The sequence below is a fragment of the Pseudophryne corroboree genome, chromosome 6 (assembly GCF_028390025.1).
Source record: "Pseudophryne corroboree isolate aPseCor3 chromosome 6, aPseCor3.hap2, whole genome shotgun sequence".
Lineage (NCBI taxonomy): Eukaryota > Metazoa > Chordata > Amphibia > Anura > Myobatrachidae > Pseudophryne > Pseudophryne corroboree.
The window spans coordinates 736,254,948-736,279,322 of NC_086449.1; the positions used below are offsets into that span (position 1 = coordinate 736,254,948).

At 45.2% G+C, this 24,375-nt stretch overlaps 1 protein-coding gene across 5 annotated transcripts in view; it reads left to right on the forward strand.

Annotated features, from left to right (window-relative positions):
- Positions 1 to 24,375, forward strand: part of PRMT8 (protein arginine methyltransferase 8) — a 578,520-nt gene that overhangs the window by 35,042 nt on the left and 519,103 nt on the right. Inside the window, exons 1-2 of one of the 5 annotated variants that reach the window (XM_063930569.1) lie at positions 579 to 658; positions 1,286 to 1,336. The exons of 3 other annotated variants lie outside the window; for them this stretch is intronic. In XM_063930569.1, the coding sequence (XP_063786639.1) occupies positions 653 to 658; positions 1,286 to 1,336 (57 nt within the window). In that variant the 5' untranslated portion in view covers positions 579 to 652. Of the gene's footprint in view, positions 1 to 578; positions 659 to 1,285; positions 1,337 to 24,375 lie in introns of those variants that run through there. One more of the 5 variants, XM_063930571.1, reaches the window with a different exon arrangement.

A 24,375-nucleotide genomic window follows, 5' to 3' on the forward strand; every position in this document is an offset into this window, starting at 1 on the left:
CTCTGCTGGCTCCACGTTTTAACCATTCCGGTTTCATTTCCATGCTACAAACTCTGCCATAGACTTTCAGTTTCAAACCATACTATTCCATTGCCATTACCATTGCCGTTACCATTGTCATTTCCATTGCATTCGTTTGTTTACTTTCTGCTGCATTACTATCTGGACTTTTCTGTTATTAATAAATCTACATTGTGCACATGCGCAGAAACCCAGTACAGCCTCCTCACTTCATTCCACCTACCTCCACTGACCCACTAGCGCCCCCTCCGGGGACACAAACAAAACCGACTCTGACAGGAGGGATGTACATGCTATAATTATTGTATTTCCACTCCTTGCATTGCAGCATGGTTTGTGCAGTTACTTGCTTTTTTTGCTAAGGGGTATATTTACTAAAGTGCAGGTTTTTAAAAATGGAAATGTTGCCCATAGCAACCAGGCAGATTCTACTTATCGTTTATCTAGCACCTTCTAGAAGATAAGATAATAGCTAGAATCTGATTGGTTGCTTTGGGCAACATCTCCACTCCTAAATACACCCCCTAGAATCTGCCCCTTAATGATGGTGCTATCAAGGCAGTTGCTGGTGTCAAGTTGTTTTTTTTCTCTTTTAAATCAGTCACCTTTAACTGTTTACTCACAACCCAAAATGCAGGTATGTTGTGTGTACTGGGTACATTTTTTGTAGCAAAGTCTGATGAATGATTTTATTGTTGGAAATGTGTATATTCTGTAGATGGTGGTTTGGCAGAGATAGTATACACACCAGAGGAATGTGATTTGACCCAAGGACAAGTCTTATGTGGTTTAACCAGGCAGATTGGTTTATTGAAGAAATAGCAGTAGAGCCGTACTCACTGTTACTCTGGTAGAGAAGCATGTAGCGGAGCACGGTCCTGACGGATCACCAGCCCGTGACTTTCTCTAGGAAGTGGTAGCAGTGCAGGTGCTGGAACAGCTGTCAATACTGGTAATAGCGTTGCAGGTCTCAGGAGCTGAGGGGAAGACGTCCGTCTCTTGCTATGTCACCCATACATAGTAAAAAGATGGCGCCATGCATACACAGTAATAGTACTGGTGGCCATCTTGGAAATGGAATAAAGTATAAACCCCAGAGGAGCCATATTGGAGACTGCATAATAGTGCTCTCCACTTGTAACATTTTTTCCATTTGCCATACTAGATAAAGGCCAAATGTACCATAAATGTATTAATTTTGCTGCAATACACCTATTGTTACTGTAGTTGTTTGTTCAGTTTCATGATAACCTCTCATTTCCAGATTTCCTGTGGTAAAAACCAGACAGTTATGGAAACCCTGATTCATTTGCTAGTAAGTATAATAGCCCACACTAAGTTTACTGCATGCAAATAATATATTTTAGGTGATTTATCTTTCATTCGTATAATCTGTAGCCCATATTGGCATTTTTCCTAGTTGGCTTATTTTTTGTTGTCATTGTTTATGCAAAGTGATACAGAATATGAAGCGTGAAAGCAATTGCATTTGAGTTGAAAATTGGTTTTAATAATGACATTTTCTTTAGCTGTAACTAGCATCATACTGTAAAAGGCAATTACCGAACAGTCTGGGATGATTGGTTTTGAATTTTCTAATTTAATGATTTAAAACTGAGCATTCTGTTTGATGATTGATTATTAGTGTACTGCATATAGGATTTAATTAATAGCGTAAAGTGCATGTCATATCAATGAAACTTAACATCAGTCCAAGGTAATAGTAAGTAGTTTTTGATAAATACTTTACAATATATATATTATTATTTAGTCAAGCATTGAACTGGCTCCATATGGGGAGTCATCTTCATTCATCAAAAAGCTACAGTAACAAATTCTAATGTACTTATTATTTTATGAATAGTAGCCACGGGCGCTTTAAGAGAGGAGGAGGCCCGTGTGCTGCCTCCTCCGTTCGCGCCCCATCCTCTCTGCCGGGAGCGCTGTAGAGTCTGAGTACTAGAACGTTCACACTCTACTGCGCATGCACAGATCTCCGGGAAAATGGCGCAGCAGCCATTTTCCCAGTGATTTCTCTACTGCACTTGAGCAGAACTTAGTGAAAATGGCTACTGCGCCATTTTCACAGGGTTTAACATCACCAGTGACGTAGGCACGGGACTCCAGAGGGGTGAGTATTATAAAAATGGGTGCAGCATGTGCGATGTGGGCACCGCACACACTGCACCTATTATAGATAAGCCAGTGATAGTAGCTTTGTGACTTGTCTAAAGGCCCGTATTCACGGGCAGATCTTGGGAGAGATGTGTGCTGAGCGAACCGCTCAGCACACATCTCTCCCCCCGCTCAGCACAGCGCAATGTGTGCGGAGGGAGCGGGGGGTGCTCATTTCACCCAGCGGGTGAAGTGAGCGACCTGCTGGATTGGCCTGCGTGCAGGCCAATCTAGCACCAGCGATAGCGATGCGCGGGGCTGCGCATCGCTATCGCTGTGAGGGGTACACACGGAGTGATCATTGCTTAAAATCTAAGCAATCTGGTCAGATTGCTTAGATTTTAAGCAGCGATCGCTCCCTGAGTACCCCCCCTTAAGATTTGGTTTTCACTAATATGTTAGCCTAGATCAGTGGTTCCCAAACTTTATTGAAACAGAGTAAAAGCATTTTTATTACGGAACACCTAAATCAAAATTTTCTTATTAATAATAAAAATATAAATTGTATATGTATGTATGTATGTATATATATATATATATATATATATATATATATATATATATAATATATATATATATATATAAATAAATATAGATAGATATATATATTCAGATATAAATATCAATTTAAGTAAATTGAGCTTACCTGTCAAGTTCAGTTATGGTATGCTTCTAATTGTCCACATATTTAAAGATTATCAGCCACCAGGTCTGGTTTTGCCTACCCCCTTTACCATAAATTATTTGATTTGGTCCTGGACCATCAACCTGAGGCACACCTGCAAGTGCCTCAAAGCACCCCAGGGGACTTTGGCACCCTGTTTGGGAATTTCTGGTCTAGATGCCAGAATTATTGCCTCCCAGCACTGAGGTCATGGGTTCAATCCCCACCATGGCCCTAACTGTGTGGCGTTTATATATTCTTCCCGTGCTTATGGCTTCCCTATTTGAGTTATGGACTGTGCTGCAGCTCTAGATCTGGAGCCATCACTGCTTGGACCTTTGATACATGAAGACAAAATTATCCCTCCAGCAAGTCTCTAAGGGGGCAATTCAATTCTATGCAAAATATCTCCAGTACAGACACAATGGGGGGAAATCAATTGTTTGAAAAGTCGACTGGGTGTCTGTTTTTTCCTGTCTCTTAGATAGGAAAAAACAGAGACCCATCTGACTTTTCAAACAATTGAATACCCCCCAATGTCTCTCTGCCGTGATGTATCTTGGCTCATTTTTCAGTTGCTCTGACCTTCTGGGGTGAATTCAAATGTTTGAAAAGTCAGTTGGCTGTCTGGTTTTTTCCTAACTCAGAGACAGGAAAAAACACACCCATCCGACTTTTCAAACATTTGAATTCCCCCCTCTGTGTCAGAAAAGCAGAGTAGAGAGTGAAGGGCAGTGATAGAGAGACAATGAGGGAGGGAGAAACAGGTGGGGAAGAGAGAGAGAACAAAGGGGGGAAGAGAAGTGGGTAGTGTGAGAGAGAGAGAGAGAGAGAGAGAGAGAGAGAGATGGAGAGTAAGAGAGGGGAAATGGAGACAGAAAGAAATAAATAGGTAGGCAATGTAGAGCATTACAGATAACTTTATATAATTAATTTGTACAGGCTATGAGCCAGTTTATGGAGTTGTGTTTTATACCTCACTTGTTATCAGCCTATCAAAATGATGGAACACCATAACAGTAATGTCAGCGGCAAGGCTGGCAACAGAAATCTTGAGGCCCGGTACACTGATATCTCTGGGCAGTGTATATTTGTGTTGTTTTGAAGATCAAGATGCCTGACGTCAGCACCACACCAGGACCAGATCAAGTGACAGGGTAATGGGTGAGTGGAGGTTGGTGTGGCCGGCCTGTTAAACGGCTTTTTTTAATTAATTAGCGGACAGGCAGTGCGGATAGTTTAAAAAGCATTACCAGGCGATGTAACCTCTTTTTTTGTTTTTGTTTCTCTGATCCTAGGGGTCCCTTGGACCCTTTCCGGTATGGGTGTCTCCAGGGGTAAAAGTGAGGGGGAACGAGGTGGAACTGAGTTCCACCACCTCTAATGGTAGGAAGAACTAGTTCCACCACCTCCATCTCCCTACACAGTAATTCCAACAGAAAAATCTGCCCCATCATCTAAATCAATAGATGTTACTGATGAGCTGCAGCAACCTCCCCCTTCCTCAGGTCCTGGTGGTTCCTTGGTCCTCCTCCATCTACAGCCCACCTCTCCTGGTACTCACACACGCTGTGTCTGTTGGACAGCATTCATCCCCTCCTCAGGGCCCAGTAGCTTCCTTTTCCTTCACGGGGGTTTATTTACTAAGATTCATGTTCCTGTCGAATTGGTGGGAGTTTAAACTTGAATTTTATCGGCTGTCTGTTTCTGCAACTTTTTGACATTATTTTCGGTAATTTACTAAGCTTCCGAGTTTTAGTTTTTCGTATTTTCCAATGTTGATGTTATTCGTATTGTCGAGCAGTGTTTTATGGGACTGATTAGTAAAACACTGCCGGACATAACACAATGAAGCCCGGCCGAATCAGTGAGATCCGTGCAGGGCTTCATTGTGTACAGTATGAAAAGAGTTAATACAATTAAAAGTGTGAAAAAAAATGCGTGGGGTCCCCCCTCCTAAGCATAACCAGCCTCAGGCTTTTTGAGCCGGCCCTGGTTCTTTAAATACCGGGGGGAAATGACTGGGGTCCCACCGTATTTAGACAACCAGCACCGGGCTCTTGGGCTGGCCCTGGTTCCAAAAATACGGGGACAAAAGACATAGGGGTCCCCCTTATTTTTAAAACCAGAACCAGGCTCCACTAGCCTAGAAGATAATGCCACAGCCGGGGGACACTTTTATATAGGTCCCTGCGGCCGTGGCATTACCCCCCCAACTAGTCACCCCTGGCCAGGGTTCCCTGGAGGAGTGGGGACCCGTTAAATCAAGCCCTCTTCCTCCAGGCACCCAAGGACCAGGGGTGAAACCCGAGGCTCTCCCCCCATCCTGGGCAGTGGATGGGGGGCTGATAGCCTTTGTTTGTGTAAAAAAAGAATATTGTCTTTTGTTGTAGAAATACAAGTCCCAGCAAGCCTCCTCGCTTGCTGGTACTTGGAGAATCACAAGTACCAGCATGCGGGAAAATAACGGGCACGCTGGTACCTGTAGTTCTACAACAAAAGAAATACCCAAATAAAAACAATGCACACACACCGTGACAGTATAACTTTAATTAACATACATGCACACTTACATACTCACACATACTTACCTAGTGTCCCACGGAGCCCCTCGGTCCCCTTGTCAAGTAGAATCCAATTGGAAACCTGGAAAAAAAAATCCCAAAATACTCACCTATTTTCCAGTGATGATCGGTCCTCTTCATTCCATGTAGAATCCACAGGGTTAAAAAAAAAAAAAAAAAAAAAAAAACCCCGGTCCAACGTACTAAAGGGGTTCCATGTTATTTCCCCGCATGCTGGTACTTGTGGTTCTCCAAGTACCAGCAAGCGGGGGAGGCTTGCTGGAACTTGTAGTTCTACAACAAAAGACAATATTCTTTTTTTTACACAAACAAAGGCTATCAGCCCCCCATCCACCACCCAGGGATGGGGGGACAGCCTTGGGCTTCACCCCTGGTCCTTGGGTGCCTGGAGGGGGGGGGACCCCTTGATTTAAAGGGTCCCCACTCCTCCAGGGAATCCCGGCCAGGGGTGACTAGTTGGGGGGTAATGCCACGAGCGCAGGGACCTATATAAAAGTGTCCCCTGGCTGTGGCATTATCTTCTCGGATAGTGGAGCCTGGTGCTGGTTTTAAAAATACGGGGGACCCCTACGTCTTTTCTTCCCCATATTTTTGGAACCAGGACCAGCCCAAGAAATCGATGCTGGTTGTCTAAATACGGGGGGACCCCAGTCATTTTTTCCCCGGTATTTAAACAACCAGGACCGGTGCAAAGAGCCCGAGGCTGGTTATGCTTAGGAGGGGGGACCCCACGCAATTTTTTTTTTAACTCTTTCAGACCCCTTGCCACAGATGAGCATGCACGGATCTCACTGATCCGTGCATGACTACCTGAACACGCCACCAAAAAGCAGGTCTATTTTAAAACTGCTTCTTTTTTTTTTACGAATTCTATGCTTTCTAGGCAGTGTTTGGTTATTGTCGGCAGTGATTGTGAATACGAATTCTTAGTAAATTACCGAGTTGTATCAAATAACAGGCGTATTTGACCGATGGTGTATTCATTCGTATTTGTGAACTCAGCTGAGAAAAAAAATATGAATAGCCCCAACACTGCCGAGATATGTGTTTAGTAAATTCCCGAGATGACACTTAGGGGAAAAAAACAAACTCGGACAAAATTGGGACCTTAGTAAATATACTCCACGGTGTATGTGAGGTCATGATGTCACCGCTGCTGAAGTGAAGAGGAGCCATGAGGAGAAGCAGGCTCTGTGCATCTTGAAGACAAGATGAGAGGGGGCTGGAACAACAAATAGAAGTGGGGAAGCCACTGGAGGGATACAGGGCATGAAGCTGCTGGTGGGACACAGGCGGTGAGCTGCTGGAGTGAAAGAGGCAGAGATGTGTATAAGGGGCACTACTATTGTGGGCATTATGTGTAAGAGGCACTAATCCTGTGGGCATTCTGTATATAAGCGGCACTGCTACTGTGGGCATTATGTGTAAGGGGCACTACTACTGTGGGTATTCTGTATATAAGTGGCACTACTACTATGGGCATTATGTGTAAGGGGCACTACTACTGTGGGTATTCTGTATATAAGTGGCACTACTACTGTGGGCATTTTTAATATGCGCAGCACTTCTGTGGCCATTGTGTGTATAAGTGGCACTACTGTGGTCATTATGTGTAAGGGGCACTACTACTGTGGGAATTGTGTATAAGGGGCACTACTGTGGGTACTGTATGTAAGGGGCACTACTGTGTGGCATAACATGTATAGAGGGTACCACTGTGTTGTGCAATGTGCAGAAAGGGCACTACTGAGTGATGTAACCTGAATAAGGGGCATTACTATGCGGTGTAATGTGAATAAAATTGTTCTACTTTGTTGTGCAATTTGAATTGAAAGTACTATTATGTGACCATTTTGCTTCTTTGTGAGCTCAATGTCCCTTTATAAAGTATGGAAAGTAGGGCACTAATGTATAGTTTGCAGGGGGGTGCCGAAAACACTAGCACTGGCCCTGGCTCCGTTTAATGTGAGGAGGGGGGGTGGGGGACGCGGGTGGCTGGGTAAATGAGTTCCACCACCTCTCCAGGACTACTTTAAGACCTGGGTGTCCCCTTTGTCCCCCCCCCCCCTCTTTTTCTCTGGCAGCTGTGTGCACCAGAACGGAGCAACACTTGAATTGCTCCGCCAGGCGCCATCTAGTGGCCGCCAGTGCAAAACACTTGAATCCCCCCATAGAGTGAGGAGCAGTGTTAGCCTTTAATTATATAGGATCTGCCTATTTATGTATACATTTTTGCATATCTTCAACTAGTGTTTAGTAAGAAAAAAGATTCCTAATGGATTATCAATGGGAAAACAATACATTTTTGTATTTCATTTTATTTCATTTGAAAGTGTGCATGTATAGTATTTAATGACATTTTAGGGGGTATCAAAGCTTGGAGGGAGATAAAGTTGAGAAAGATAAAGTACCAACCTATTAGCTCCTGTCATTTTTCAAACACAGCCTGTAAGATGACAGTTAGGAGCTGATTGGTCTGTACTTGATCTCTCTCCATTTTATCTCTCTTGCTTTTTTTTCTGAAAGGGGAACGGAGCCCATGGACATTGGCACACAGACTCTTCCAGTCTTAAATGTCCATTCCTAGATATACAGTAGATACTTTCCAGACTTTGTTCAACATTTGGTTATTTGGTGTCAATAGAGCCATTCTGGATCATAGGCTAGCATGTCTAAGGATTTCTTGGAGTTGGAGAGCACTACTACACATGCTCTACTCACTTTCTTAGGTTCCTACAGGGAGGATTCAAATCCCTAACCAAAATGGCCACTGACCTTATTGTACATGCATGGGGCCATCTTGTCTGTGTAAAAGCACCAAATTGGGAGACACACAACTTTCAATTAGCTCCAGAAAACCCTGTGATTTTGGCATCCGTTAACAGCTACAGAGACACTCTTACCGCTATAGAGCCTAGTACTGCTTGCATCACTTGCTTCCTGCTGTGCTACCTAGATACGGGGGTCTATGTACTAAGCATTGGAGACATGGAGAGAAAGTCCCAGCCAATCAGCTCCTAACTACCATGTTACAGGCTGTGTTTGAAAAATGACAGTTAGTAGCTGGTTGGTACTTTATCTCTGTCCACTTTCTCTCTCTCCAAGTCTTAGAACACAGACAGTCATCGGCTGGTGACTTGTGTCCTCCAATCTGCTCCATGTAGCAAGTCGGTGTGTGCATGACTGTGAGAGTATGGCTGTACCTTCACATTGCTACTAAATAAACCACCTCACTGCTTAAGTCCTGAGCTTTTTGTTGACTCAGGGCATTCACTGGTGTGTACACTCACTCTGACATACCACCGCCAGCTGCACACACATATTCCAACAGGATTGTCATAATTTGGCTTGGGAAGAATCAGTTCTTAACAACCTGATCAGTAGGAGGCCATGGAATGAAATTCTGCTGGCAAGCAGTTTTTAGATCCCCCAAGTAATGTTGTTTTTGGAAAACTGTTATTGGGAAGACACCAGTGTACGAAAGACAAATATTCTGACATTGTAGTTGTGTTCATCTAAGAGGAGCTTTGCGGTCACCATTTTATAACTGTGTACAACCATTTTGATTAGGGTGATCCAGTACAGGAGCTGAGGGAACATTGTTGTCAGAGGGGCAAACGATTGTTGTATGTTAATTAAACAGTTCAGTTACATTTCTTTATGAGAGCGAGCAGTAATTGGGACAGTGAGCTTAGAAAAGTCATTAATAATTTGCTTATAGTTGTTAGCCAAACCCACAAAGTGGTGTTTGACATTTAAGTCAGTTAGGAAATGACCAATCTTTGATTGCAGTGGCTTTCCCTAGACTCATTTGTAGGCCCTCAGGAGAGATGATATGATAAAAGAATGGAATGGTGGTAACCTTGAAAGCACACTTCCCATTTTATTGTACAGATGATGATCCATGGGGGTGATTAAGTACCATCTGTATATGTTGACAATGTACTGATAAGCTCCGGGAGTAGATAAATACATTTTCTAGGTAAATAACAACACGCTGGTACAGAAGGTCAAGAAAAATGTATTTGAGAAAGTGCAGTAAAGTTGCTGGAGATTAATATAGATCAGGAACAATAGCAAAAATATCAGAAGGCTTGTCTGAAGTTTCAAGTCCCTCCTACAGCTATTATTCGATGACATTGTAAACCGTGTTGACAGTAGGAAAGACAGTTAGTAAAGACTGTTGTGCAATAACTGATTTTATGTTGAAAGATATAGACCAAAGAGATTGACAAGATATAGTACCACAGGTTGAGTCTCTGATATCTGAAATTCTTGGGAACAGAATCATTCTAGATATTAAATTTTGGAATACCTGGAAGGAGAGGGATCTGGGTCACTCCAGACGCCGAGACCAGCTTTAGAGGGAGTCAGCGGGTGCCACTGGGAAATCCGGTGGGCTGGATAAGATGAAGGCAGAGTATCCAGTGAAGGCTGCAAATCATAATGGCTGCCACACCCACAGTCATAGGCTATTGATACCAGATGACATCAGGATGTCAGATCACGTCATGACATCATGGCTGCCTGTAATATTCTGGGTTTTGGAGTTTTGCGTTTTTTAGAAAAACAGATAAGGGACACTCAACCTGTAGTAGGTGGTTTATGGTGTAACAGAATACTTAGTGGACTTCTAAGAGACCTGCTGGTTGGCAGCTATGATTTCACCCTTCTCACATCAAATGGATGACCTTTTTTTCAGAAGATCAGTATGGAGCATCTGACTCTGGATTTGCACCAATACACTGGTCAAGTGACCATGGATATATGGGTAGGCAATTGGGTATGTTGTACATTTTCTCTTGGATTACAGTGATTTAAGAGTAAATCTATTTTATCAATAGTAGCATTTTTTCTGTAGTTTTCTTTTGTGGTCATAAAATGGTAGCCATGACAATTTCTATTGTTCTATTGTTGAAACTAAGTATCATAATTATTACTATCCTCTATTCATATGGTGCCACATGGGTTACACAGCACGGTAAAAAGTACATAAACTGAAAAGTAAGAACAAAACAAGAAAAAAAAAACTGACTTACAGTATAGAACTTTGCAGGACATGATATTAAAACATTGCTGCATCAGCAGTCATATTACTCATATAAGCAGCAGGGTAGCAGAACCCAAGGGCTAAGTGGTGTTGCATGCAGTGGTGAGAAGATGAGGGTATAAGTGAAAGAAGGAGACGCGCATGAAGGGAGAGGGCCCTGCTCGTGAGAGCTTACAAACTAAAGGGGACGGGCAGACAGACAGAGGAAAGACCGTGAGCAAGGAGCATCGGGTAGTGGGTTAGGATGGGAGCTGCAGCTGCTAATAGAATGCTCCAATTTCTTATTTTGTTTTATTCATGACAAAATTGAGGGCTAAATGCGTCATCGCTTGGAGAGTGATAAAATGGAGAGAGAAAAAGTGCCAACCAATCAGCTCCTAACTGCCATGTCACAAACTCTGGGGCAGATGTATTAACCTGGAGAAGGCATAAGGAAGTGATAAACCAGTGATATGTGCAAGGTGATAAAGGCACCAGCCAATCAGATCCTAACTGTTAATTTACATATTGGAGCTGATTGGCTGGTGCCTTTATCACCTTGAACATATCACTGGTTTATCACTTCCTTATGCCTTCTTCAGGTTAATACATCTGCCCCTCTGTTTGAAAAATGACAGGAGCTGGTTGGCTGGTACTTTTTCTATATTTGTATTTTATGACTCTCCATGCGATGACGCATCTAGCCCTGAATACGTTTCCAATTTAATATGCTTCCAATTAGTCGTACAATGGAAAGTGTGATGTCTGTGTACGAATAGTATTAATTATTTATTTGAATATATTGTGCTACCTGGCAGTATTATTCCAGATATTCATCACTTCTCTTTTCTGGATGTTGGATCTAATCAAACTGTACTGGCTAAGCAGGGAGGATATTACATTCTGGTGTCCAATGAGGAGACTTACCTTGTGCATTTCAGCCTCCCTGTTTTTCAAGCATTTATATTAAGTTTTTCTAAATGATCAAATTTGACTTTTGTGATTTGAAGCAATGTTAACTAGTTTGTCTCCAATGCCACTCTAGCTATAATAAACATGTTTTTCCTTGTTGTTTATTAGGGGCCCATTTGTAAAATAATATTTGCGGTATGTCGGGGGTTAGACGCAAATATTAGGTATCCCTGGAATGTATAAAGGAGGGATCGCAGCAGGTACCGGCTGCGATCCCTCCTTTTCTGCCCATAGCCACATACCCCATAGGTTTCTTCGGTGGATGCGATGCTGCCCCAAGTATCAATATTGATTGCGGTAGCCCATTATAGCTCTTTTAGGATGCGGATGGCGGAAAGAGGTTCCGGCTGGAAAATGTCATCAGTGCATTGCAATCACATGTGACAGAGCATGTGCAGGACCCCCGTCAGCCCGCAGAGCACATCACAGGGATGGGCTCCTTTTAGAGCCCCGGTCCCTGTGGGTGCCGGTTAATACAATCACAAGATAGGATCGCATATTGCAAGGCGATCCTGGGCGGTAGGTTCCCGCCCATATCGCATTCAGTATCAAATCCATGATAAATGGGCCCCTTAGTGTTGTCTGAAACATTCAACAGCAAAGTAAGAATGTAGGGGGCCTGATGTAACCTCACCAGGGCCACCAAGAGAGGTGTGTGGGGCGTGGTAGTGTGTACTAATTACCCGGCCACTGTGTACTGGGCTGCATCTGGGCCAGAGAGCAGAACTGTGTGTGTATAGGGAAAGGGGTAGCACAATTACACTGACACTGGATTTGACCCTTGCTGAGGGGTCTCACAGCCCCCCTGTGCATCGCAGCACTATTTTGTTGTGCTAAAAATATAATTATTTTCTATTTTTCTCTAATGGAGCATGGACACGCCTCTCTCAGTTAGGCCATGCGAAATAAAGTACCGAGTTCTCTACAGCATTGATCCTCACCCAAGATAATGAATGTTACTTAAAGCATTTTAACCATGTTGGTCTAATTTAAATTACATTGGGGGCATGTATGTAATACCGGCAGTCGGGATCCCAGCTTTCAGGAGACCGACGCTGGGATCCCGACAGCCAGAATGTCAGCGGCAAGTGTGGTGAGTCCCCTCGCCACGCTTTGGGCCCCCATCCGAGTGGGAACTGGGGGCTTTGGTCGGGATTCCAACTGACAGCCGGTAAATTAATTGCATCATCTTAGAATGTGTTATTTACTGGCATTCTCCCTCTCCCTATCAGATTATCCAACTCTCTTCAAAACTTCAGATGGGTTCTCAAGACCCACATCTTCATCAAATCCAGCCATCTGGAGTTTTTTGGCAAGTCACATTAGCTCTATGTTCACAGATAAAAAACATTAAGCTGCAAAAGAAAAGAACATCATTCCTACTATGAAACATGTAGGAGGCTTGGGAGTGTATTTACTGAAGTACAGGTTTATAGAAGTGGTGATGTTGCCAATAGCAACCAATCAGATTCCAGCTATTATCTAGATAAATGATAACTAGAATTTGATTGGTTGCTATGGGCAACATACCCACTTCTATAAACCCACACATAAGTAAATATACTCTTCGGTTATGTTATGGGGCTGCTTTGCTGTGTCTGGCAATTAGGTTAATGGTACAGTACTATCACTTCTGTCTATGCCATTGTCATTTGTTTCATTATTTCAAATATTCTGTTGATTCAAAAATCAAATGCAAAGTCTGATACTATTAAACAATAGTAGATTCCAATTATTTCCTTTTGTCACTTTCAAGTTATTACAGAGAAAAATATGGGTTCTTCCTTTTTTCATGAAGGGTACCAACAAATTTGTCCATAACTATATATATATATATATATATATATATATATATATATATATATATATATACACACTGCACAAAGAAATAAAGGGAACACTTAAACAACACAATGTAACTCCAAGTCAATCACACTTCTGTGAAATCATACTGTCCACTTAGGAAGCAACACTGATTGACAACCAATTTCACATGCTGTTGTGCAAATGGAATAGACAACAGGTGGAAATTATAGGCAATTATCAAGACACCCCCAATAAAGGAGTTGTTCTGCAGGTGGTGACCACCGACCACTTCTTAGCTCCTATGCTTTCTGGCTGATGTTTTGGTCTCTTTTGAAAGCTGGCGGTGCTTTCACTCTAATGGTAGCATGAGACGGAGTCTACATCCCACACAAGTGGCTCAGGTAGTGCAGCTCATCCAGGATGGCACATCAATGCGAGCTGTGGCAAGAAGGTTTGCTGTGTCTGTCAGCGTAGTGTCCAGAGCATGGAGGCGCTACCAGGAGACAGGCCAGTACATCAGGAGATGTGGAGGAGGCCGTACGAGGGCAACAACCCAGCAGCAGGACCGATACCTCTGCCTTTGTGCAAGGAGGAACAGGAGGAGCACTGCCAGAGCCCTGCAAAATGACCTCCAGCAAGCCACAAATGTGCATGTGTCTACTCAAACGATCAGAAACAGACTCCATGAGGGTGGTATGAGGGCCCAACGTCCACAGGTGGTGGTTGTGCTTACAGCCCAACACCGTGCAGGACGTTTGGCATTTGCCAGAAAACACCAAGATTGGCAAATTCGCCACTGGCATCCTGTGCTCTTCACAGATGAAAGCAGGTTCTCACTGAGCACATGTGACAGACGTGACAGAGTCTGGAGACGCCAAGTAGAACGTTCTGCTGCCTGCAACATCCTCCAGCATGACTGGTTTGGCAGTGGGTCAGTAATGGTGTGGGGTGGCATTTCTTTGGGGGGCCGCACAGCCCTCCATGTGCTCGCCAGAGGTAGCCTGACTGCCATTAGGTACCGAGATGAGATCCTCAGACCCCTTGTGAGACCATATGCTGGTGCGGTTGGCCCTGGGTTCCTCCTTATGCAAGACAATGCTAGACCTCGTGGCTGGAGTGTGTCAGCAGTTCCTGCAAGACGAAGGCATTGATGCTATGGACTGGCCCGCTCATTCCCCAGACCTGAATCCAATTGAGCACATCTGGGACATCATGTCTCGCTCCATCCACCAACGCCACGTTGCACCACAGACTGTCCAGGAGTTGGCGGATGCTTTAGTCCAGGTCTGGGAGGAGATCCCTCAGGAGACCATCCGCCACCTCATCAGGAGCATGCCCAGTCATTGTAGGGAGGTCATACAGGCACGTGGAGGCCACACACACTACTGAGCCGCATTTTGACTTGTTTTAAGGACATTACATCAAAGTTGGATCAGCCTGTAGTGTGTTTTTCCACTTTAATGTTGAGTGTGACTCCAAATCCAGACCTCCATGTGTTAATAAATTTGATTTCCATTGATAATTTTTGTGTGATTTTGTTGTCGGCACATTCAACTATGTAAAGAACAAAGTATTTAATAAGAATATTTCATTCATTCAGATCTAGGATGTGTTATTGTAGTGTTCCCTTTATTTTTTTGAGCAGTGTATGTGTGTGTGTGTGTGTGTGTGTGTGTGTGTGTGTGTATATATATACTGTGTATATATATATATATATATATATATATATATATATATATATATATATATATATATTTATTTGAGATGAGCGGGTTCGGTTCGTCGAGATCCGCTCCCCCCCCCCGAACTTCACGTGGTTTACACGGGTCCGAGGCAGCCTCGGTTCTTCCCGCCTAATACGCAAAACACGAACGGGGGAAAACGTCATCATCCCGCTGTCGGATTCTCACGAGATTTGGATACCATATAAAGAGCCGCGCGTCGCTGCCATTTTCACTCGTGCATTGTCAATTGAGCGGAGAGGACGTGGCTACGTTCTCTGCCTGAAAAGCTCAATATCTGTGCTCAGTGTGCTGCATTGTGGTGACCACCAGTATATAGTAGTACAGTACAGTAGTCCATTGCTGTATCTTGCAGCTCCGTGTCAGACTCGGTTCTAGTATCCTGATCAGTGCTCAATATCTGTGCTGCATTGTGGTGACCAGTATATAGTAGTACAGTGCTGCATTGTGGTGACCACCAGTATATAGTAGTACAGTACAGTAGTCCATTGCTGTATCTTGCAGCTCCGGGTCAGACTCCGTTCTATTCTCCTGATCAGTGCTCAATATCTGTGTTGCATTGTGGTGACCAGTATATAGTATTACAGTGCTGCATTGTTGTGACCACCAGTATATAGTAGTGCAGTACAGTAGTCCATTGCTGTATCTTGCAGCTCCGTGTCAGACTCAGTTCTATTCTCCTGATCAGTGCTCAATATCTGTGCTGCATTGTGGTGACCAGTATATAGTAGTACAGTGCTGCATTGTGGTGACCACCAATATATAGTAGTACAGTACAGTACAATAGTCCACTGCTGTATCTTGCAGCTCTGTGTCACTTCTAGTATCCTGAACAGTGCTTACTATCTGTGCTCAGTGTCAGTGCTGCATTGTGGTGACTAAAAGTCCAGTGTCTTGTGCTGCATCTTGATGCTGTATGGTGCTGTGGTAGTGTCCTGTCACTGTGCATAGGTCATCATCATTCCAGTCACAGTGGTATCTGGTATCTATCTAGTAGTATCTAATTCCAGACATTACTGCCGTCTAATTCCAGATATATTACTGGCATATAATTCCACACATTAAAAAATGGAGAACAAAAATGTGGAGGGTAAAATAGGGAAAGATCAAGATCCACTTCCACCTAGTGCTGAAGCTGCTGCCACTAGTCATGGCAGAGACGATGAAATGCCATCAACGTCGTCTGCCAAGGCCGATGCCCAATGTCATAGTAGAGAGCATGTAAAATCCAAAAATAGGATTTTAATACCTACCGGTAAATCCTTTTCTCCTAGTGCGTAGAGGATGCTGGGGTCCACTTCAGTACCATGGGGTATAGACTGTTCCGCAGGAGCCATGGGCACTTTAAGACTTTTCAAGGGTGTGAACTGGCTCCTCCCTCTATGCTCCTCCTCCAGACCTTAGTTATAGGAAATGTGCCCAGGGAGAAGGACATTTCGAGGAAAGGATTTACTTTTATACTAATGGTGAGATTCATACCAACTCACACCTCAACCATGCCACACAACATGGCATTCAACATGACACACGCCAACAGTCATGAACCATTTACAGTAACATACTGAAAACAAATGAAACACAACTTGTGTAACTATAAAGAACAAACTGCAGGTAAAGTACGCACTGGGGGGTTTATTTACTAATATTCGTGTTTTGTCCGTTTTGAAGGGTGTTTGAACTCGAATGGTATCTGGTGCATTTTACTGCAACTTTTTGAATCCTGATACGGTCATTCACTAAGCTGCCGAGTTTTGCACAATCGTTTTTTCCGATGTCGATGTGATTCGTAATATCAGGCAGTGTTTTTTACGGGAGTGATGAGTAAAACACTGCCTGAAAAAACACAAGGAAACCCGTCCGGATCTGTGAGATCCGTGCAGGGCTTCATTGTGTACCTTAAAAAGTTCATTAAAGTCTTTAAAATCCTGGAAAAAATTGCGTGGGGTCCCCCCTCCTAATCATAACCAGCCTCGGGCTCTTTGAGCCGATCCTGGTTGAAAAAATATGGGGGGGGAAATGACAGGGGTTCCCCCATATTTAATCAACCAGCACCGGGCTCTGCGCCTGGTCCTGGTTCCAAAAATACGGGGGACAAAAAGCATAGGGGTCCCCCGTATTTCTGAAACCAGCACCGGGCTCCACTAGCTGGGGAGATAATGCCACAGCCGGTGGACACTTTGATATCGGTCCCTGCGGCCGTGCCATTAAAACCCCAACTAGTCACCCCTGGCCGGGGTACCCTGGAGGAGTGGGGACCCCTTCAATCAAGGGGTCCCCCCCTCCAGCCACCCAAGGGCCAGGGGTGAAGCCCGAGGCTGTCCCCCCCACATCCAAGGGCGGCGGATGGGGCGCTGATAGCCTTTTTGAAAAAATGTGAATATTGTTTTTAGTAGCAGTACTACAAGTCCCAGCAAGCTTTCCCCGCAAGCTGGTACTTGGAGAACCACAAGTACCAGCATGCGGTGGAAAACCGGGCCCGCTGGCACCTGAAGTACTACTACTAAAAAAATACCCCAATAAAAACAGGAGACACACACCTTGAAAGTATAAGTTTATTACATACATGCACACCTCCAAACATACATACTTACCTATGTTCACACGAGGGTCGGTCCTCTTCTCCATGTAGAATCCATGGGGTACCTGTGGAAAAAATTATACTCACATAATCCAGTGTAGATCGGTCCTCTTCTGTTCTTTGTATAATCCACGTACTTGTCAAAAGAATAAAACGCAAACCCGACCACGCACTGAAAGGGGCCCAATGTTTTCACATGGGACCCCTTTCCCCGACTGCCAGGACTACCCCCCTGACTCCTGTCTAAGAGGGTTCCTTCAGCCAATCAGGGAGCGCCACGTCGTGGCACCCTCCTGATTGGCTGTGTGCTCCTGTAGTGTCTGTCAGGCAGCACACGGCAGTGATACAATGTAGCGCCTATGCGCTCCATTGTAACCAATGGTGGGAACTTTGTGGTCAGCGGTTGACCGAAAGTAGCCTCACCGCTGACCACAAAGTTCCCACCATTGGTTACAATGGAGCGCATAGGCGCTACATTGTATCACTGCCGTGTGCTGCCTGACAGACACTACAGGAGCACACAGCCAATCAGGAGGGTGCCACGACGTGGCGCTCCCTGATTGGCTGAAGGAACCCTCTTAGACAGGAGTCAGGGGGGGTCCTGGCAGTCGGGGAAAGGGGTCCCATGTGAAAACATTGGGCCCCTTTCAGTGCGTGGTCGGGTTTGCGTTTTATTTTTTTGACAAGTATGTGGATTATACAGAGAACAGAAGAGGACCGATCTACACTGGATTATGGCCCTCATTCCGAGTTGTTCGCTCGGTATTTTTCATCGCATCGCAGTGAAAATCCGCTTAGTACGCATGCGCAATGTTCGCACTGCGACTGCGCCAAGTAACTTTACTATGATGAAAGTATTTTTACTCACGGCTTTTTCTTCGCTCCGGCGATCGTAATGTGATTGACAGGAAATGGGTGTTACTGGGCGGAAACACGGCGTTTCAGGGGCGTGTGGCTGAAAACGCTACCGTTTCCGGAAAAAACGCAGGAGTGGCCGGGGAAACGGTGGGAGTGCCTGGGCGAACGCTGGGTGTGTTTGTGACGTCAACCAGGAACGACAAGCACTGAACTGATCGCACAGGCAGAGTAAGTCTGGAGCTACTCTGAAACTGCTAAGTAGTTAGTAATCGCAATATTGCGAATACATCGGTCGCAATTTTAAGAAGCTAAGATTCACTCCCAGTAGGCGGCGGCTTAGCGTGTGTAACTCTGCTAAATTCGCCTTGCGACCGATCAACTCGGAATGAGGGCCTATGTGAGTATAATTTTTTCCACAGGTACCCCATGGATTCTACATGGAGAAGAGGACCGACCCTCGTGTGAACATAGGTAAGTATGTATGTTTGGAGGTGTGCATGTATGTAATAAACTTATACTTTCAAGGTGTGTGTCTCCTGTTTTTATTGGGGTATTTTTTTAGTAGTAGTACTACAGGTGCCAGCGGGCCCGGTTTTCCACCGCATGCTGGTACTTGTGGTTCTCCAAGTACCAGCTTGCGGGGGAGGCTTGCTGGGACTTGTAGTACTGCTACAAAAAACAATATTCACATTTTTTCAAAAAGGCTATCAGCCCCCCATCTGCCGCCATTGGATGGGGGGACAGCCTCGGGCTTCACCCCTGGCCCTTGGGTGGCTGGAGGGGGGGACCCCTTGATTGAAGGGGTCCCCACTCCTCCAGGGTACCCCGGCCAGGGGTGACTAGTTGGGGTTTTAATGGCACGGCCGCAGGGACCGATATCAAAGTGTCCCCCGGCTGTGGCATTATCTCCCCAGCTAGTGGAGCCCGGTGCTGGTTTCAGACATACGGGGGACCCCTACGCTTTTTGTCCCTCGTATTTTTGGAACCAGGACCAGGCGCAGAGCCCGGTGCTGGTTGATTAAATATGGGGGAACCCCTGTCATTTTTTTACCCCATATTTTTTCAACCAGGATCGGCTCAAAGAGCCCGAGGCTGGTTATGATTAGGAGGGGGGACCCCACGCAATTTTTTTTTCTGATTTTAAACTAAACAGACCCTTTCCCATAGATAACCATGCACAGATCTCACTGATCCGTTCATGGTTATCCAAACTCGACTGGAAAAAGCAGGTCTATTTTTTTGCTGCTTTTTTTAATGATTCGAAAAAAAACAGACCCGCACTTGAGCACTCAGAAACTAACACCCAAATACGAATGAATAGTGAATGGCTGTATTCTATGAAATAACAGCCGCGTTTGACCGATGGTCTATTCATTCGTATTTCGGGACGTTGTCATTCAAACCATTACGAATAGACCAGACACTGCCGAGATTGGTGCTTAGTAAATTCCTGGATTGGGACTTAGAAAAAAAAACACAAATCGACCAAACTCGGATTTTTAGTAAATACTGGCCTGGGTTGGGTGCCCAGCATCCACTACGGACTAGGAGAAAAGGATTTTCTGGTAGGTATTAAAATCCTATTTTCTCATACGTCCTAGAGGATGCTGGGGTCCACTTCAGTACCATGGGGTTATACCAGAGCTCCAGTACGGGCGGGAGAGTGCGGATGACCCTGCAGTACCGATTGACCGAACTTGAGGTCCTCATCGGCCAAGGTGTCAAACTTATAAAATTTAGCAAATGTGTTTAAACCTGACCAAGTAGTTGCTCGGCAAAGTTGTAAAGCCGAGACGCCCCGGGCAGCCGCCCAGGATGAGCCCACTTTCCTAGTAGAATGGGCCTTCACCGACTTCGGTACCGGCAAGCCTGCCGTAGAATGAGCGTGCTGAATTGTCCCTCTGATCCAGCGTGCAATAGTCTGCTTAGAAGCAGGACACCCAATCTTGTTGGGAGCATACAGGACAAACAGAGCCTGTTTTCCGTAATCGAGCTGTTCTTGCGACATAAATCTTCAAAGCTCTAACCACATCTAGAGACTGTGACTCAGTGAAAGTGTCAGTAGCTACTGGCACCACAATAGGTTGGTTTATGTGGAAGGATGAAACCACCATTGGAAGAAATTGTTGACGAGTTCTTAACTCTGCCCTAGCTTCATGGAAGATCAGGTAAGGGCTGTTGTGAGACAAGGCCACCAACTCAGACACCTGCCTTGCGGATGCCAAGGCCAAAAGCATCACCACTTTCCAAGTGAGAAACTTCAATTCTATCTTCTGCAGAGGTTCAAACCAATCTGATTGAAGGAACTGCAACACCACATTAAGGTCCCATGGTGCCACTGGTGGCACAAATGGAGGCTGGATGTGCAGAACACCTTTCACGAACGTCTGAACTTCTGGAAAGGAGGCCTATTGTTTTTTAATGAAAACTGATAAGGCTGAAATCTGGACCTTGATTGACCCCAATCTAGGGCCCGCATCCACACCAGCCTTCAGAAAATGGAGAAAATGTCCCAACTCAAACTCTACCGTAGGAGCCTTCTTGGATTCACACCAAGACACATATTTTCTCCAAATACGGTGGTAATATTTAGACGTTACTCCTTTCCTGGCCTGAATAAGAGTGGGGATGACTTCCTTGGGAATACCCTTTCGGGATAGGATCTGACGCTCAACAGCCATGCCATTAAGCGTAGCCGCGGTAAGTCTTGATACACACACGACCCCTGCTGTAGTAGGTCCTCTCGAGGAGGAAGAGGCAGAGGATCTTCTATGAGCAACTCCTGAAGATATGGATACCAAGCCCTCCTTGGCCAGTCTGGGGCAATGGAGATTGCTCAAACTCTTGTTCTTCTTATTATTTTGAGAACTATTGGAATCAGTGGAAGTGGAGGGAAAACATATACCGACCGAAACACCCACTGGGTCACCAGTGCATCCACTGCTATTGCTTGAGGGTCTCTCGACCTAGAACAATATCTCTGAAGCTTTATGTTTAGACGAGATGCCATCATGTCTACTTGAGGAACTCCCCAAAGACTTGTCACCTCTGCGAAGACTTCTTGGTGGAGGCCCCATTCTCCTGGATGGAGATCGTATCTGCTGAGGAAGTGTGCTTCCCAGTTGTCCACTCCCGGAATGAAAATTGCTGACAGAGCTCTAACATGTCTTTCTGCCTGGAGGAGAATCCTTGTCACTGCTGCCATTGCCGCTCTGCTTTTCATTCCGCCTTGCCTGTTTATGTACGCGACTGCTGTTACATTGTCCGTCTGGATCTGCACGGGATCTTGAAGAAGATGTACCGCTTGTAGAAGGCCATTGTAAATGGCTCTCAATTCCAGAACGTTTATGTGAAGGCAGGCTCCATTTTCCTTGGAAACTTTCCCCCTGTGTGACAGCTCCCCAGCCTCGGAGACTTGCATCCGTGGTTATTAGGACCCAGTCGTGAATCCCAAACCTGCGTCCCTCTAGTAGGTGAGAATTGTGTAGCCACCACAGGAGTGAAATCCTGGCTTTAGGGGACAGGATTATTTTCCGGTGCATGTGTAGGTGGGATCCGGACCACTTGTCCAACAGGTCCCATTGGAATACTCTGGCATGAAATTCGCCAAACTGTATGGCCTCCTAGGCCGCTACCATTTTCCCCAACAACCGAATGCATTGATGGATCGACACGCTTGTTGGTTTCAATATTTGTTTGACCATTTTCTGGATTTCCAGAGCCTTTTCCACTGGAAGAAATACTCTCCGTACTTCTGTGTCCAGAATCATCCCTAAAAAGGACAATCTTGTCATCGGTTCCAACTGCGACTTTGTAAAATTCATGATCCAACCGTGTTGTTGGAGTATTGACAGGGAGAGTGCGATGTTCTGCATCAACTGTTCCCTGGATCTCGCTTTTATCAGGAGATCATCCAGATAAGGAATTGACTCCTTTTTAACGAAGGAGGACCATCATCTCCGCCATCACCTTGGTGAATACCCTCGGTGCCGTGGAGAGTCCGAACGGCAGCATCTGAAACTGGTAATGGCAATCCTGTACTGCGAATCTCAGATAAGCTTGGTGAGGAGGATAAATGGGAACATGCAAGCAAGCATCTTTTAGCTCTACTGACACCATGAAGTCCCCCTCTTCCAGACTGGAAATCACTACCCTCGGGGATTCCATCTTGAACTTGTATGAGATTCAGTCCAACCTCTTACTGATAGGACTCACACTATCATGTAACCTTTCACCCAGTCAGGCTCTTGGTGTCATATTACACCTCTGTGTCTCTAACATGGCTCCCACACAGGAAGAGCTCCCTGCCACAGACATGTCACACATGTGCACAACCACACCACAGACACTCTGGGACTTATAGGGGACAGACCCACAGTAAAATCTGTCAGAGGGACACAGATAGGATTTGCCAGTTCACAACCCAGTGCCAGTAAGACAATGTCTGTGAACACAAAATGCCCACTGACATGCAGCGCTTTTATAATGCTAATCACACAATTATATAGCACCAAATTCACTGTGGCCCCCCCTGTTTTGCACCCTGATACTTGTTCAGTAGTGGAGGAGGACCAGCATTGTCTCTGCAGCCTGAGGAGAGAGAGAAAATGGCACTGAGCAGTGTGCTGGCTGACTGAGGAGGAAGCTCCACTCTTCAATGGTGTGTTTCTCCTCAGCTTTTATGAGGTAATTTTTTATACTGGCAGGGGTAGGACTGTGCCTCAGCAACTTATGCCCCTTATTTATGCCAGTTTTCATAGGTTTCATGCTGCCCAGGGCAAACCCCCTGCCCCCCCCCCCCCCCCGCACCCTGCAGTGCCTGTGTATGTGTGGGCAACATGGTGCGCTGTGCTCCAGCCAGCCGCGCGGTACCTTTAGCCGTCACTTTCTTGATTGAAGATCTGTCTTCTAACACTCACCTGTCTTCTGACTTCTGGCTCTGTGAGGGGGGTGACGGCGTGCTGTGGGAGTGAGCATCTAGGCACGGCTAGCGTTCAGTTCCCTTCAGGAGCTAATAGTGTCCTGTCAGCCAGAAGCAGAGCCATGGAACTCTTTAAGAAGTAGGTTCCTACTTCTGCCCCCTCAGTCCCATGAAGCAGGGAGACTGTTGCCAGCAGTTCTCCCTGAAAATAAAAGACCTAACATAAGTCTTTTCAGAGAAACTCAGTAGAGCTCCTCTGGAGTGAATCCAGTCTGCCTGGGCACATTTCTAAAACTGAGGTCTGGAGGAGGGGCATAGAGGGAGGAGCCAGTTCACACCCTTGAAAAGTCTTAAAGTGCCCATGGCTCCTGGGGAACTGTCTATACCTCATGGTACTGAAGTGGACCCCAGCATCCTCTATGAGAAAAACAAAAGTTCAGTAAAATGACCCAAAAATCTAAATTAAAGAGTCTGAGGAGAAGCGTAAACTTGCCAATATGCCATTTACGACACGGAGTGGAAAGGAACGGCTAAGGCCCTCTCCTATGTTCCTCATGACTAGTGGGTCAGCTTCACATGAGGATGGAAGCACTCATCCTTCTGCTAGAAAAATGAAAAGAGTTAAGCTGGCAAAAGCACAGCAAAGAACTGTGCATTCTTCTGAATCACAAATCCTCAAGGAGAGTCCAATTGTGTCGGTTACGATGCCTGACCTTCCCAACACTGGACGGGAAGAGGTGGCTCCTTCCACCATTTGCATGCCCCCTGCAAGTGCTGGAAGGAGCACCCACAGTACAGTTCGTGATATTCAAATTGAAGATGTCACTGTTGAAGTGCACCAGGATGAGGATATGGGTGTTGCTGGCGATGAGGGGGAAAATGACCAGGAGGATTCTGATGGAGAGGTGGTTTGTTTAAGTCAGGCACCCGGGGAGACACCTGTTGTCCGTGGGATGAATAAGACCATTGACATGCCTAGTCAAAATACCAAATAAAATCACCTCTTCGGTGTGGAATTATTTCA